Source organism: Moschus berezovskii, chromosome 28 (genome assembly GCF_049115385.1).
Source record: "Moschus berezovskii isolate FMDL1 chromosome 28, NW_MosBer_1.0, whole genome shotgun sequence".
In the NCBI taxonomy this organism is placed as follows: Eukaryota; Metazoa; Chordata; class Mammalia; order Artiodactyla; family Moschidae; genus Moschus; species Moschus berezovskii.
Genome location: NC_142487.1, coordinates 6,160,711 through 6,178,295, shown reverse-complemented (window position 1 = coordinate 6,178,295; position 17,585 = coordinate 6,160,711). Strand labels below are relative to the sequence as shown.

General features: G+C 39.6%; 1 protein-coding gene across 2 annotated transcripts in view; it reads left to right on the top strand.

The window, feature by feature from the left end:
* Positions 1-4,602: 4,602 nt before the first annotated feature.
* MYOM1 (myomesin 1) overlaps positions 4,603-17,585 on the top strand; it is a 123,879-nt gene continuing 110,896 nt past the window's right edge. Inside the window, exons 1-2 of one of the 2 annotated variants that reach the window (XM_088833416.1) lie at positions 4,603-4,803; positions 9,396-9,714. In XM_088833416.1, coding sequence (XP_088689542.1) covers positions 9,419-9,714 — 296 coding nt within the window. In that variant the 5' untranslated portion in view covers positions 4,603-4,803; positions 9,396-9,418. The remainder of the gene's footprint in view (positions 4,804-9,395; positions 9,715-17,585) is intronic. The other variant, XM_055417149.2, reaches the window with a different exon arrangement.

Sequence of the window (17,585 nt, the reverse complement as noted above, 5' to 3'; positions counted from 1 at the left end):
CTTTGGCTATTCGAGGTTTTTTGTATTTCCATACAAATTGTGAGATTATTTGTTCTAGTTCTGTGAAAAATATCTTTGGTAGCTTGATAGGGATTGCATTGAATGTATAAATTACTTTGGGTAGTATACTCATTTTTACAATATTTATTCTTCCAATCCATGAACATGGTATATTTCTCCATCTATTAGTGTCCTCTTTGATTGCTTTCAGTAGTGTTTTATAGTTTTCTATGTACAAGTCTTTTGTTTCCTTAGGTAGATATATTCCTAAGTATTTAATTCTTTTCGTTGCAACAGTGAATGGAATAGTTTCCTTAATTTCTCTTTCTATTTTCTCATTATTAGTGTATAGGAATGCAAGGGATTTCTGTGTGTTGATTTTATATCCAGATTTTAGTTGCAGCATGAGGTATCTTTAGTTGAGGCATGAGGGATCTATTAATAGTTTCCTGACCAGGGATCAAACCTGGGCCCCCTGCATTGGCAGCATGGAGTCTCACGGGACTACCAGGGAAGTCCCTGATTCCTATCTTTTAAAGGAGAAGAATTCTTTTGGTTTGGTTTTGTACAGATATAACAACCATTCACATTTTCCTTATATGCTGTGTTCATCATTTCCTCTATCACATGGTACTATAGTTATTTGTAAGTAATCTTTATCTACCCAACTACACAGTGTCTACTTTGGGAACGTGAGTTAGTCACCTCTGAACCATAGCACAGTGCATGATACATTATTTGGTTTTCAATGAATGCTTTATGAATCAAACTGAATAAATATAGATCTTTCTTTTCCCAAACTATTGAATCATGGGTTTTATTTGTTAACTAAGACCCCCAGCAACTTAAATAAACTTTCTTGATTTCAGCTTGAATTTAGTTTTTGTTTTGGTTTACATTATTTCTAAAGAATATTTTTCTTATTCCCTCATGTATAGAATAATAATTTGCTGCTGTTTCCTCTTCTATTGTAAAACAAAATTTCTAGGTGCCTAAATATAATTTGTACATTTATTTTGGCTTTTAGGGTACACTGCAGTTGGTTAAAATCATCGCTTCACACATAAAAATGTTAACACCCTGTTGGCTCAGTGGTAAAGAATCTGCCTACCAATGCAGGAGACATAGGTTTGATCTGTGAGTTGGGAAGATCCCCTGTGGGAGGAAATGGCAACCCACTCCAGTATTCTTGCCTGGAAAATCCCGTAGACAGAGAAGCCTGGTGGGCTACAGTCCATAGGGCTGCAAAAGAGTTGGACACGACTAATCAACTAAACCACAAAACAACCCTTACAGTTAGTTTGAAGAGAGGAGGTATCTACTTTAAAACTGCTTTCTTAAAAAACTAATTGTAATTTTAGAAGCAAATATTTTTTAAATCTTCAGACTTGTATAGTTATATGCTTTTAAAACAATATTTTGCATTAGATGTTTTTCTGGGAAATTTGAGATTAACAATAGATTAACATTCCATTAAGTTTTCAAAGTAATCACACATCTGAAAGGGCATCATGATTAAGTCAGATTAATGCAGGATACCACCTGCAGTGCAGGAGACTCTGGTTCTATCCCTGAATTGGGAAGATGCCTTGGAGAAGGAAATGGCAACCCACTCCAGTATTCTTGCCTTTAAAAATCCCATGTCAGAGGAGCCTGGTGGGCTACAAAATCCATGGGGTCGCAAGAGTCGGACATGACTTAGCAACTAAACCACCACTACCATCTTGAAGGGAATTTGATTAAATCATAATTATTGATTTGTCAAAGCACCACTGATTTTTTGTCTTCAGTTTTATTATGCAGTACACCACAGTAGGTATTTTATTACCTGGATATTTATGTTTTGGATAAATATGTTGTTATGCTTCCAGTGCATGTGCATATGCGTGTGTGCATGTTCAGTCATGTCTGACTTTGCGACTCCATGGACTGTAGTCTGCCAGGCTCCTCTGGAATTCTCCAGGCAAAAATACTAGAGTAGGTTGGCATTCCCTTCTCCAGGGGATCTTCCCAACCCAGGGATTGAACCCAGGTCTCCTGCATTGCAGGCAGATTCTTTACTGTCTGAGCCACCAGGGAAACCCAAAATATGTTGTTAGAAAAGGCTGAATCCATATGGTGCTACAGCAGAAACTTCATTACTCCAGAGATTTGCTTGGCTCTAGATTATACTTCTTTTGCCAAATCTTGTTGTACATTTGTTTAAAATTGACTATTTGATTTCCACTGGGATCCTAAGTGTCAATGAATAAATGATATTTTAGTTTTTCCACAAGCGTGTGTGGACTTCTGTCATTTTGCCTTCTTAACGGATTAAAGTTCAATAAATATTTCAATGTGTTGATATATGTAGCCAGGAAATCTTGACCTAATAGTTGTGTGTCATATAGGAACTATAACTAAGACTCTTTGGTAAAAGTTCTTACTTCTAATGGACATTATTAGCATACTCTATCTATGTATCTATACATACACACAGAGTTAAATGGTTGAAAGACAGTATGGTATGATATATATAGGAAGCTGGACTCTATGTAGAGCAGACCTGGGTTTGAATTTCTGTCACATTCTAGTTGTGTTACTTCAAGAATATTAATCTCTCTAAATCATAACCATGAAGTGTTATGTGTTATAATTAAATAAAATATTATAAAGCAGTTAATATTAATATTGGCATCTAGCAAATGCTTATTAAATATTAGCTGGTATTACGGATATTTATCTCTTATTTTTGCTTACTTTTTCTCTTTCTATTTCAAGGAGATTTGAAACAACTTACCATGTTCCCTAGAGAAATGACTCAGTGGGAACCATTACAATGGCTGGTGGATAAAACTTGGAAGAATCAGTGTGATTGTGTATTGAATGTTTAGAGAACAAATGGATACTTGGAGAACAGAAAGCTTGGAAAATTCTCCTATGGATTCCAGACAGCAAAAATGTTCTTATGCATAATAGCTAGAGGTGTATTTAGTTAAATAAATGCTGGATTGAATTTGTTCAGGACCAAGTGAAATATATTCTTTTATATACATTGATTGGGTAGCATACAAGTTGACCCTCAGTTATGAGTGGAGACCTGTATTGTACTTGAAAGATCATTTGAAAATACCTAGTTTCATAGACAAAATGTCATTGGAAAGAGGCCAAGATAATCCATGACAAAATGTACATGACCTTTGGAATCCAAATATCTCTGAATGAAGGGCATATATGTCATTTACTAACTGTGTGCTCATTGGTAAATGACTTTACCTCTCGAAGCCTCAGTTTCCTTAGCTATGGGAGATATGATACCTACCTCACAGGATAATATAAGAATTAAATGAGATCATGTATGTATGGTGCCTATCAGAGTGTCTGGCGCTTGCTAGGTTCTCGACAGTGTTAATTGTAGTTATCATCAAGAAAGGAATTATAAAGCAGGCTACAGTAGTAGGTCTGTTCAATATTTTGATAGACACTAGCTATCTGTGTTAAGTTGATGTAATATCACATGAATCACATGTAATATCACACAGAATATATGCTCATTTCATATATTCTGAACAATAAGCTTTCAAATTATTACTACCAGTAACAGTAATTGACATTTACTAAGTCTTCATTTGACGCAATAACTAGGTTAAGCGTTTTCTCTGCATTATTGCGGAGAAGGCAATGGCACCCCACTCCAGTGTTCTTGCCTGGAGAATCCCAGGGACGGGGGAGCCTAGTGGGAGGCCGTCTGTGGGGTCTCACAGAGTCGGACACGACTGAAGCGACTTAGCAACAGCAGCTGCATTATTGATCTCCAACAGCAGTCCCATAATTTGGATGCTATTATTCCCATTTTATAGAGAAAGAAAATGAAGCTTAAGGAGAAATAAACTGCTTAAAGTTACATGGCTATTAAGTGCTGTTGACGGCCTAGAACCAAGATCTGGTCTGAGTCCAAAGTGCAGGTTCTCAACAGCAGGTAACATCACCTCTGAATTTGTGAAATGGTCTAAAATCAAAGAAAGAGAATCTCTTGTTAGAAAGACTGACCATACTCTGACTTTAGGTAAGATAAAACATGCTGCTTCTTAAAGGCTTCAGTTAATGAATAGGGAATCAAAGATTCAAACTTGAAACTGTAATATGACCTACTTGGTAAATTTTCCTGAAATGAGAGAAATGGTGACTGGGTATCATCAAGGCAAAGTTTTCACCACATGTAACCCATGTCTTCCCTGCTTGCCTCTAGTCAGCCCCCTGTTCTTTCTTCACGTTGTCTCCTAAATGTATTGCTCATGGATTATGAACAGCACATTCAGAACCATATCTTGGTATTAAAATTCCATGAAGTTCATTTTGGGAATCAGATTACTACACCTATTTTTAGCTCTCAACACAAACCACTCTTTCTATTACACTTTTAAATATGCTGTGGTAAAATGATGTTGAAAATAGGTCATATAGCCAAGTACAAGTCCTACATTTAGCTTAATCAGACCAGACCCACCGACTGGCATGCATGTCATTATATTACTGTGGCAGCTACCTGCCAGGGCCTTCCTCTTCCTTTCCGTTCAGGACTGTAATCCCCATTTGCTGCTATATTTATCTACTCTCTTAGCCATAAAAGGCTGGCTGTGTGGCTCTGACATTCTACTGCCTGACCACATGCATTATTTTTGAACTGGCCCCCAGGGTCCTGTCTTTTTTAGCCCCGACTCTTAACTTTTTCTTGGATTCGACCTACGTGGGTTTTTCACTGTCTCATCCAGCCCCCACGGTCACATCAGAACATTTCCACCACCATCAATCCTTTGCAAACTGGTAAGTGTGACCTTGAGGCAGAAGAGTGCATTTGATATTTTATGTGCTCAATAGCACTGTGGTGTATGTGGTTTCTGTCTTCTGAGCTCAGCAGTTTTCTCCAAGAGATGTCAGAATAGCAGAGAAATAGGAAAGTGGAGCTCCAGGGAAGGAATGTGAGCAGCAGGGTGCCAGTTTGTGCTGGCACAGCCCTTCTCTCAGATCAGTGGATTCTTTTAAAATTAAGCTACTGTTCCTGGAGCTATAAAAAACAGTAGCTGTCTCAGATAGAACTGTAAGCGCGAGTCAAGTACTCTTTCCAAGTTACAGTTCGGCGGTTTGGTTGAAATCTGGAATGGGTGAGGAAACAGGAAATCATGTGTTTTCCATCCTCCATAAGCCTATAGTGCTGCCTGATTACAAATTTGATCAAAAGGAGTAGGTTAACTCTGAAGTCTCAAGTTTCTAATTCAGTGATTTTTGCCCCAACAATGCCATGTGGATAAATGTAAGGGTGCATTGGGAGGTATTTCTAATCGGAAAATGGCTAAGCAGTATATCAGAGGCAACGCAGATCCCTGCATCATGACCCTAAAGTTCACACTTTCTGTGAAGAATTTTTATAATTTTCAGTCTCTAACTCCTGTACAAAAGTATTGTGTCACAATTACAACTATGGAGTTAGTGTTTCTTCCTAAATTCCCAAATTATTTTCAGGGGAAAAAAAACAACACAGGTCTTAAAGGAATGGAAGACAACCAAACCATCTTTCCTCCCAACGCACTCTGGCTGTCATGTGTTGGGGGTTAATCCTTACTTACTTAATGAAGCAAAAGGTAGTTGTACCTTTGTTCCAGAGGTCAGAGCTGTGACAACCAGCTCTGTTGACATAATGTCAAAACCTGTTTACTTGCAATATATTATCTCTGTGCTTGGAATGTTCAGTACTATTAAAAGTAAATATATTGGGGGGGGGGAATAGAAATAAAGAGAATGGAAAATGGAATTGAGGCAAGACATTTAAAGATTTTATTTCGTGAAAATTAACAGCATTTCAAGTTATTTGGGTTCTGAATTTAGCTTATAATACACAAGAAGGTCATTCATTGTTTATTTGGACATCATTCAAATAACATTTTCTGTGTTGCAGTATATTATGTATCATTACGCAAATTTACCAAATAGCTTTATAAATGCCTAATATTATATACTTTGATATTAATAGAGTCCACTTTTTTCTATAAAAATTTATCTAATAATTATTCATTATACCTGATCATTATTCTGTATATTTTAAAATAGAAAATAGCAGTCTATTTAAGGGTTGAAGCAAAAGTTGTTTGCAAGTAGCTATTTTTTTCCTCCTGGGAAATGCCATGTAGACTGATATCTTTCATGAGCCTTAATATAAATATTTCTGGAGTGAAGTTTACTGGATTTTCTTCTCTAGGGAATACATGCCTACTTTTCACTTCAAATAAAAAGATTTTAAGCTTGACCAAAAACAATGTAGCAAGTTTAGAAGGATTCAGTCCTCATTTAGAATTTTGTAAAAGATTTGAAAAATTGATTACAACTAATTTTACATGTAAAAAATTAAGGACGTGCACAAAGTATTAATGATGGAAGGGGGTGGCTTTCATAAAACTATTACTTCATCCAGGGTTATTAGTATGGCTGATAGGCTCCAGTCAGTGGACAGGTTTCTAAAGAAAGATAATGCAATCTGAAGTCTCCCATCTCTATGTTAAGCAAACCCATCTTTGATTTTCAGTAGGACTGTTAGCTCAAATTCACAATGCAAACTGCTACGCTGCTGACTGACTTTCTTCTCTAATACAGGAAGAGTAGGAGGCTTTATATTCTCAGTGGAATTTTTTCTGGTTTGACACCATATCTTTTTGAAGCATTTGTGAGATTTGAGAGGGCTTGTTAATATCAATATAAGCATCCTCCAAGATCAGTCCTAGGACTTTCATTCTTTTTTTTTTCTTTGGCATTGTATACCATCTATATGCTGGTGAGTCCCGATTGTAGGTCTCCATCCTGGACCTTTACCCTGTATTCCTGAGTCACATGTCCAACATCCCACCTTATCTCTCCACTTGGGTGTCTAGCAGGTATCTCAAATGTAGACTGTCTCAAACCAGCTTCCTGTTCTTCCATCCCAAATTGCTGTTTTCTTACAATCCTGCTCATCTCAGTTCATAGCAGCTTTAATCTTCCAGTTACTCAGGCAAAATCCTTGGAGCTGTCACTCACTCCTCTCTTTTTCATACCCTATTCCAGAACTTTCAGCAAATACTTTTGATTCTACCTACAAAATATGCAGAGTTGGATCCCTTCTCACACTTCACTGCTACCACTATAATCTTTAGCCTGGACTATCGCAGTGGCCTTTATATTAATTTGCTAGGGCTGCTGTAACAAAGCACCAGAGACCAGGTGGTTTAAACAACATTAACTTATCTTCTCACAATTCCAGAGGTTAGAAATCTGAATTCTGAAGCACTTTCAACATGTTGTAGGAATAATGTGGACTTTCTTGAATTTTACACATTCATATAAGTAAATGGTCTGTATCTCGTGCCTTTGTTGGTTTTCTGTGAGCTATAGTTTCTGGGAAGTGAGTAGCTCTCATTCCTGTAACTCTTGTAATCCAGTCATTCGTGTGCCTCCTTCATGAGGATTCAGTACGGTTGTGGTGCTGTTATCCCTCTGATAGGAACTCTAACTCAGTGTGAAGCCCCAAAGGTCTGTTACTTATTTTTATTTTATATTGTACTATATTTTATTTACAGTGTTGTGTTTGTTTCAGGTGTATAGCAAAGTGATACAGTCATATATATATATATATGAATTAACAAAAGCAGTTCCCGTCTTTTGATGGGGTGCTCATGGTTTATAACATAAATGGCATTATTTTGAGAGAGGGATAACTTAGGTATGGCATTGGGTTTTTTTTCTTTTTGCAGCTTGAGGCAGTTGTAAAATAACTTAATGTAGCTTTTTACAACTGTATATTCTATAGTATTTTTTCATTTGGTGAAATTTTAACTGTTAATGTTTTTGACATTGTGCTTTGTACCATTTATTAAATAAAAATTTAAAAAAATAAAGATTAAAAAAAAAAAGAAATCTGAGATCAAAGAGTCAGCTGGGTTGGTCTTTTCTGAGGCCTCTCTCCGTGACTTGCGGATAGTCCATCTTCTTGTGTCTTCCCTCTGCCTATGTACATATCTGTGTCCTGATTTCCTCTTCTTACAGCGATGGCAATCATGTCCTATTGGATTAGAACCTACCCTAATAACCTCAATTTAACTTCATATCTTCTGTAAAGATCCTATCTCTAAATCCAGCCATGAGGTTAGGACTTCAAATATGGATTTGGGGAGATAGAACTCAGTCCATGCCAGCCTTCTCATTGGCCTCCTGGCTTACACTGCTGCTCCTCAGCAATCTATTCTCAGACTCAGGAGGAGTGTTTCTCAGCTCAGAACCTTCCAATGATTCCTTACTCCTTTCAGAATAAAAGTTGAGGTCCTTACACTACCTGTAGGACACGACCCTCCTCCCTCCCCCACCGACACCATCTTCTGTACCTGTCCCTGCACCCTTTCACTCCTCACAGCCTCACTGGCGTACTCGCCTTTCCTGAGTACAGTGCAGCAGGCAGGCTCACAGCCCCCTGGTGCCTGTGCAGTGGTCTTCCATCCAGAATAATTCTCCCATCCCAGATATTCTCATGCTCAGGTGTCACCTTCATGCGCAGTCATCACCATGATCCCCAATGATGCTGTTTAAATGGCATCCCATGCCATGTTCCTGTTTTATTTTTTCAATAGCATTAAGCAGGTTCTAATATACTTTACACTTAATTTTCTCTATTTGTCTATCACTTGCAATAGAATATAAGGTTCTATATAGGGTTATCAGAGCAGGAATTTTGTTGTTTTGTTCATCTATCTCCTGGGCAGGAATAGTACCAGGCTCAGTGTAGGTGCTCAGTAATTATTTGCTGAATAAAAGCCACATTGGCTGGATACAGACTCTCCACTATTACACAATCTCTCAGGTAAAGTCCCCATCAGAAGGAAATGCCAGAAAAATTGAAATATATATTATTAAAGCGGGCTTCCAGGTGGTAGTGATAAAGAATCTGCCAGCCAGTGTAGGAGAAGCAGGAGACTCAGGTTTGATCCCCGGGTCAGGAAGATCCCCTGGAGAAGAAAATGATAACCCACTCAAGTATTCTTGCCTGGGAAATCTTATGGACAGAGGAGCTTGGTGGGCTACAGTTCAAGGGGTTGCAGAGAGTTGGGCACGACAGCACATTTACGTGTATCCACATATATCCATTGAAATAGCACAACAGGGAAAGTTTGTAAAGACCTCCAGGTATTTAAAAAGGAGGCAGCACAATGATAGAAGGGGATACATCAGAGCTCTGAAGCAGGGAGTTAACTGAGTAAACAGCTAAACTAACCACATAATTTTCCACTTACTCTTCAGAAGAAATAAAAGAGTAGTAATTTTCACCTACTGATTTAGATGCCTTGTTCTAGAGAGTTAGTTCCTTAAGAGTATATCTCAAACCTGTTGCTTTCTCACAGCTTGCCTGGATCCCTGGGGGCACATGATGTCTCTGCCGTTTTATCAGAAGCTTCACCAGCACTATGACCGCAGCTACCGCAGCAAGGACCTCAGCGCCACCATGAGCCAGTACCAGCAGGAGAAGAAAAGCTCAGCCATCTACACCCACGGCTCCACCGCCTACAGCAGCCGCTCATCCGCGGCCCACCGTCAGGAGTCAGCGGCCTTCAGCCAGGCGTCAGCCGCATCCTACCAGCATCAGGCCTCCCGGGCCTCCGAGTTTGCCCTCTCGTCTGCAGTCAGTCACAAGGCGGCCTCAGACTATGGCTACTCCCACGGGTATGTGAAAGCAGCCTTACAAACCGGGGCAAAGCCGTGCTCTCTGAATACCCCACCCCCACCTCATGCCCCAGGTTACATTTTCATTTCGTTGTGGGTCTGGCAGCCCTACCTTTAAACCAGGTGTGGAGCAAGGTCACACCATGTGTTTGGAAGGCCTGGGATTTATGTCTTGGACTCCCCTTTCTCTTGCTTGCCTGAGTTTCACAAAGAGCTTTGCAGTCGCCCTGGGGTGTCTTGCTTGAATTGCCAACTGCGATATTGCTAGAAGCAGAGTTTTGCCACAGGTTGTGTTCAACATTCAGCAGCAGCAGAGTTGGGAAAAACATTTCTGACACTCTCAGCAGGTTTCCTGGCCCTCACAACTTTCAACTTAGATGAGAATAGGATTTAAAATGCACAGACCACAGGAACCCAAACTGCAGCTGAGATGTGTTCTATTCTTTCTGTATCTGAAAGCCAGCATCAAAATTCCAAACTGTTATTCAAGCAGCAAATATTTTCTTTAGCTGGAACATTTTATAAAAAAATGGCCCTATCTCAGTTAGCCTAACAATACCAGGAACAAACCTATATTTTGACAGAATTAGATTTATCAACCCATTGCCATGAGGGAGACCCCACACCAGAGGAAAAGACGGACTTTCACAGACCCACAGGCTTCGAAAATAAACTTATGGTTGCCCAGGGGGAGGATAGGGGGAAGAGATAGTTTGGGATGGACATGTACACATTGCTATATTTAAAACAGATAACCAACAAGGTCCTACTAGCACATGGAACTCGACTCAATGTTATGTGGCAGCCTGGGTGGGAGGGAGGTTAGGGGGAGAATAAACGTGTATATGTATGGCTGAGTCCCTTTGCTGTTCACACAAAACTTTCACAACAGTGTTAATTGGCTATACCCCAAAATAAATTTAAAAGCTTAAAAAAAGAAAAGAAAAAGAGAGTTTCAGTACAATTCTAGGACGAGTGGGATTTAGATGCAGGTCTGGTCTAAAAAGTGAATCAGTGTCCTGTTGCTTTGGAAACAGTCGAGTTGAGATAAATGAGGACTGTTATATCTAGAAATCTCTTAGGAGCCCAGCACATGGGCTGAGAACTGAATCTGCTTCTGAGGTCCTCCATGAAAAGAGGCAATATCTCATTCTTCCTAAAAAAATTTCAAACAACAAACCTGCTTATAATCTTTGATATTGGAGAAAAGTTTCTTGGTGAGTCTGTGGTCACGCAGAGGAGGTTGTCAGAACCCTCTACTGCAGCAGTGTCACCGGGAGAAGTGTTTCCTGTGAACCTCGAGATTGGCTTCTCTGTGTCTTGTTCCAGCCTGATGAATGCTGGCTGGATTTGTACTTTCTCAGTCCAAGCCAGTTTTTATTTTCTCAGTATCCCGAGCGAAATGTGTCATGGAGATTAAAAAACACTTGTAAGATTCATGTGATTTTATTAAATGTCTATCTATAGTCCACAGATAGGATTGTTGAACTTCCAAACGTAAGAATTCCTGGGCTGTGTGGTCAGTTACCAGCTGCTGCCTCAGATCTCCTCTGTCTGGCATATATTACATTATTTGTTATAAACAGATATTATTTTAAGTCTTATACAATTTATGTCCACATAATATCTGTCAGGGTAGCTGGGAGAGGTGTTTACTTCTAGGAACTAGAAAAATGATTGAGGAAATAATACAGTGGTTTGTATGAACAGAAGTAAGGACTGGTTCTGAAAGCAGAAACTCCTGTATCCCTGTGGGTTAATCAGCACCTGATGTACAGCTGTGCTTTTGGGGGTGTAGCACCGACCTTCTGGGAGCTTCTCCATGTCCAGTACCAAAGTCTCTGGAGTTTACCTGGAATGTGTGATGGCAACATTCTGAAATTCCACTTAAAATGGAATAGGATAGTTTTCCAATCCCGTTTTCATGGGTTATGTCCGCCATGGGATATTCATAAGGACCTCAGATTGGCTGCAAATATGGAAATATTGTCAGCGAGGAGGTGAATTCATTTCTTTTGGCCCTTGTTTCAAATGACCTGCTTTCCAAATGAAACAGGAATGGGCACCGTGCTATGTGATAGTACCATGTGTTCCTCTGAAGAATGTTACATACGTATGTTTAAGAATCTCTCTGAGGAAAGCAGCTGTCTTATAATAGGATTATGTTTTAAATATCCATTTTCCTGGTCCATCTGTGCTGAATCTATAGAAAATGTAGAAAATGGATGTTTTCATTACTGTACAATTGTTAAGATAACTCATGTATACTTATTTCATTCCCCCAATGCTGTAGAGTCTATAGAGTTTTATGAATTTGTTAAAGAGAGTTTTATTTCTTAAATTCTATTCCTAAATTCTTCTTTTAACCATATATGCACCATTCATATTTATTTACAATCTGATAAATCATATCAAACATTAGTAACTGAACCTTCGAGTATCTTTGTATTTTATCCAGAAAACATTTGCTCTATTTTGCCTTTTGGAAGACTTAGCCATTTTAGTTATAAACAACCTCAGATAATAAACTTTCTGTAGGAAGTGGAACTATAATTATTTCTATGGTCAACCTCACATCTTGTTCCTTCTTGCTGTTTAAGTATTTATGTAGGTAGATAGGTATTTATTAACGGCTTGGTATGTTTGAACAACTCCACTTATTAGTAGAAATGTGGACCTAAAAAGAAGAAAGGGAAGATGCCAATATTTTTTTCCTTTGTGTAATGCAATGTAAAAGAAAAGAAAGCTAACCTAATCCTGGGGGTATTTTAGTTTTTCTTTTTTTAGACCTAGAGCTAACAGGTGCAGATAATAATCTTTGAACATTTCAAAATCTTTATAATTCTTTCAGGTTGTATTTTTGATTTTTCAAAATGGAGCAACTTTTCCCTGCTAAATGAAATCTTTCTTTTGGGGTTGTTAAAGAGTGTTGTTAATTAAAACTGGTGTGGAGTTGGAAATGCAGCTCTGTGGAATGTATGTGAACACTGGGCCTGATCCATTTTTAGCCTCTGCTTTGTAGTTAGATGTCCTGGTAGTAAAGTGGAAACTATGGAGATTTATATGTGCCCACAGCTTGGCTGACCTCAGTTAAAGCTTAAGAACAATGGCTTGTTCAGTGTCACTGTGGTTTTAGCTCAGATCGGTTACCAACTGCATTCTGAGCCAAAAGTTGTAAAATAAATTCTGGAAGGCTTATTCTAAATGCCTTTGTTCTTAGTCACAGTGAGGAAAAAGCTAAATTAAAGAAAGTGATTCAGGAAAACAAAAATGATACAAGACTATTGTTTCATGTTAATAATTCACAAATACTATTAGAGATGAAAGGAGAAATGGTACTCATGACCACTTTGCAAACTTTATGCAAGGGTTCTTAGCCTGTCTGTGAATAGGTTTCAAAAGAGTTTTGAATGATCTGAAATTATATGTAAAATTAGGTCCAGATGAGATTTTTTTTTTTTTTTTGCTGAGATCCTGGCTTTCATCATATTGTCAGAGAACTCTGTGACTCAACAAAGGTCACCACCACTGCACTAGAAAAACTACATATAAATAGACAGCCCAGTGTGTGAGCTGATGATCCCTTCCTAGGGCCAATATTATATGGAATTAGGATGAAATAAGGCAGATGTTTACAGGGAATGTGGTATATGGAAACCAGTGTTTTCAAAATCCTCTCTTTTGAATAAGATGGGAAGAAAAAAGAACTATTTTGTTATGCTTGATAAGTAGGAATGAATAACTTCCAGGGGACAACACAGCATATTTCTTGGATGATGGGTCTCTCAACCCTCTGAGGTTATGGTAGACACCTATTGTCTGATTCTAAGCAGATTAAAATCCACCCCTACAGTGCTTCCCTGGTGGCTCAGTCAGAAAAGAATCTGCCTGCAATGCAGGAGACCAGGGTTCAATCCCTGCGTTGGGAAGATCCCCTGGAGAAGGAAATGGTAACCCACTTCAGTATTCTTGCCTGGGAAATTTCATGGACAGAGAAACCTGGTAGGCTACAGTCCATGGGATCACACAGAGTCAGACACAACTTAGCAATAAATCAAGAGGTATTAAAATATAGCCTCTTCTCTAAAGAAAGATCTAACTATCATATATAAGGAAAAGGCACCATAGTTCCTGGGTAGAAAATGTAGCATTCTGGGATTTGTCTTCCAGAATTTAAGTACCAAGAAAATGATGAGCCATATTACTTCCTATATAGTGGGAGAAGGTCTGGGGAAAATCCAAGGAAAACAGAAAGCCAATTATTCTTTCATTCCCCCTAGAAATGGGCCGGTTTGTTGTCAGTCTTATTTCTTTAAAAGGAACTGGTCTGTGTTCTGAATCCCCCAAACAAACCCTAAGTCCAAAGAGGGTAGCATTCAGTGTGCATCAATTTTCAACTCTCACTGCTGTAAATCTGTGGCTTGTTTGTGAAGAAAGAACTAGAAGCAGCACTCCTGGCAATACCAGTTTTTCATACAGTTGACAGTTCGTCATGACTCTATAGAACTGTGGAATGCTAAAGCAGGAAGAGACTAAAAGCTCATCTAATTCAAGCCCTTCCTTGCCGGGGTCTAGCCCCGACAGAGTCCAGTGACACCCTCAGGATGAGCTGCATCAGCGAGATGAGCGTCGGCGAGAAAAGGAAGAAAAAAAGAGAGTCGAGTCTTGGTAGAGTGCAGGATCAAGACTACTTTATTTTTTTACATCAGTGCTTATATACCCTAAAACCGGCAATACTAAAAAGGGAGGAGGGATTGTCTTGATACAATTGTGCCAGGAATGTAGTCATAGACCATCTTCTAGAACAGTCAGCACCTTCATGCATAACTCTCAAACAATGGGCTTTTAAGACATCAAGGCCACAAGGCATGAGAAAATGGCCTTATCTGCGTAGCAGTTAGTCAACTGTAAAAACTATTAGCAAGCCTTATCTTGGGAGCCTCAGTACTGGGCAGACTTAGTTTTATGCCGGGGGCGCTTTGTGCAGTCCTGAGCATTCTAAATTCTAAATTGACAATTATAACCCCAACAGGGCCAGACGGATTAGGATGTTCTGTGTAAAAATATTTTCTTCATTCCTGGCCTGTTTATAGGGCCCATACACCCTCAGGGACTGTATTACTGCCATGCAAAGGCTTCAAGGGGGATATTTGAGCAGGAGTCAGAAGAATTCTTAGAAAGCACAGAGGACTACTAAGCATTAGTTCAGTTCAGTTCAGTTCAGTCGCTCAGTCGTGTCCGACTCTTTGCGACCCCATGAATCACAGCACGCCAGGCCTCCCTGTCCATCACCAACTCCCGGAGTTCACTCAAACTCATGTCCACAGAGTCGGTGATGCCATCCAGCCATCTCATTCTTGGTCGTCCCCTTCTCCTCCCGCCCCCAACCTTTCCCAGCATCAGAGTCTTTTCCAGTGAGTCAACTCGCCGCATGAGGTGGCCAAAGTATTGCAGTTTCAGCTTTAGCATCAGTCCTTCCAATGAACACCCAGGATTGATCTCCTTTAGAATGGACTGGTTGGATCTCCTTGCAGTCCAAGGGACTGTCAAGAGTCTTCTCCAGCACCACAGTTCAAAAGCATCAATTCTTTGGCGATCAGCTTTCTTCACAGTCCAACTCTCACATCCATACATGACCACGGGAAAAACCATAGCCTTGACTAGATGGACCTTGGTTGGCAAAGTAATGTCTCTGCTTTTTAGTATACTATCAAGGTTGGTCATAACTTCCAAGGAGTAAGCGTCTTTTAATTTCATGGCTGCAATCAGCATCCGCAGTGATTTTGGAGCCCCAAAAAATAAAGTCTGACACTGTTTCCACTGTTTTTCCATCTATTTCCCATGAAGTGATGGGACCAGATGCCATGATCTTTGTTTTCTGAATGTTGAGCTTCAAGCCAACCTTTTCACTCTCCTCTTTCACTTTCATCAAGAGGCTTTTGAGTTCCTCTTCACTTTCTGCCATAAGGGTAGTATCATCTGCATATCTGAGGTTCCGGATATTTCTCCCGGCAATCTTAATTCCAGCCTGTGCTTCTTCCAGCCCAGCATTTCTCATGATGTACTCTGCATATAAGTTAAATAAGCAAGGTGACAATATACAGCCTTGACGTACTCCTTTTCCTATTTGGAACCAGTCTGTTGTTCCATGTCCAGTTCTGACTGTTGCTTCCTGACCTGCATACAGGTTTCTCAAGAGGCAGGTCAGGTGGTCTGGGATTCCCATCTCTTTCAGAATGTTCCACAGTTTATTGTGATCCACACAGTCAAAGGCTTTGGCATAGTCAATGAAGCAAAAATAGATGCTCTTCTGGAACTCTCTTGCTTTCTCCATGATCCAGAGGATGTTGGCAATTTGATCTCTGGTGCCTCTGCCTTTTCTAAAACCTGCTTGAACATCTGGGAGTTCACGGTTCACATATTGCTGAAGCCTGGCTTGGAGAATTTCGAGCATCACTTTACTAGCGTGTGAGATGAGTGCAATTGTGCAGTAGTTTGAGCATTCTTTGGCATTGCCTTTCTTTGGGATTGGAATGAAGACTGACCTCTTCCAGTCCTGTGGCCACTGCTGAGTTTTCCAAATCTGCTGGCATATTGAGTGCAGCACTTTCACAGCATCATCTTTCAAGACTTGAAATAGCTCAACTGGAATTCCATCACCTCCACTAGCTTTGTTCGTAGTGATGCTTTCTAAGGCCCACTTGACTTCACATTCCAGAATGTCTGGCTCTAGGTCAGTGATCACGTTATCGTGACTATCGTGGTCGTGAAGATCTTTTTTGTACAGTTCTTCTGTGTATTCTTGCCACCTCTTCTTAATATCTTCTGCTTCTGTTAGGTCCATACCATTTCTGTCCTTTATCGAGCCCATCTTTGCATGAAATGTTCCCTTGGAATCTCTAATTTTCTTGAAGAGATCTCTTGTTTTTCCTATTCTGTTGTTTTCCTCTATCTCTTTGCATTGATCACTGAGGAAGGCTTTCTTATCTCTCCTTGCTATTCTTTGGAACTCTGCATTCAGATGCTTATATCTTTCCTTTTCTCCTTTGCTTTTCGCTTCGCTTCTTTTCACAGCTATTTGTAAGGCCTCCTCAGACAGCCATTTTGCTTTTTTGCATTTCTTTTCCATGTGGATGGTCTTGGTCCCTGTCTCCTGTACAATGTCACGAACCTCCGTCCAGAGTTCATCAGGCACTCTGTCTATCAGATCTAGTCCCTTAAGTCTATTTCTCACTTCCACTGTATAATCATAAGGGATTTGATTTAGGTCATATCTGAATGGTCTAGTGGTTTTCCCTACTTTCTTCAATTTCAGTCTGAATTTGACAATAAGGAGTTCATGATCTGAGCCACAGTCAGCTCCTGGTCTTGTTTTTGCTAACTGTATACAACTTCTCCATATTTGGCTGCAAAGAATATAATCAATCTGATTTCGGTGTTGACCATCTGGTGATGTCCATGTATAGAGTCTTCTCTTGTGTTGTTGGAAGAGGGTGTTTGCTATGATCAGTGCGTTCTCTTGACAAAACTCTATTAGCCTTTGCCCTGCTTCATTCCGTGCTCCAAGGCCAAATTTGCCTGTTACTCCAGGTGTTTCTTGACTTCCTACTTTTGCATTCCAGTCCCCTATAATGAAAAGGACATCTTTTTTGGGTGTTAGTTCTAAAAGGTCTTGTAGGTCTTCATAGAACCGTTCAACTTCGGCTTCTTCAGCGTTACTGGTTGGGGCATAGACTTGGATTACTGTAATACTGAATGGTTTGCCTTGGAAATGAACAGAAATCATTCTGTCGTTTTTAAAATTGCATCCAAGTACTGCATTTTGGACTCTTTTGTTGACCATGATGGCTACTCCATTTCTTCTAAGGGAT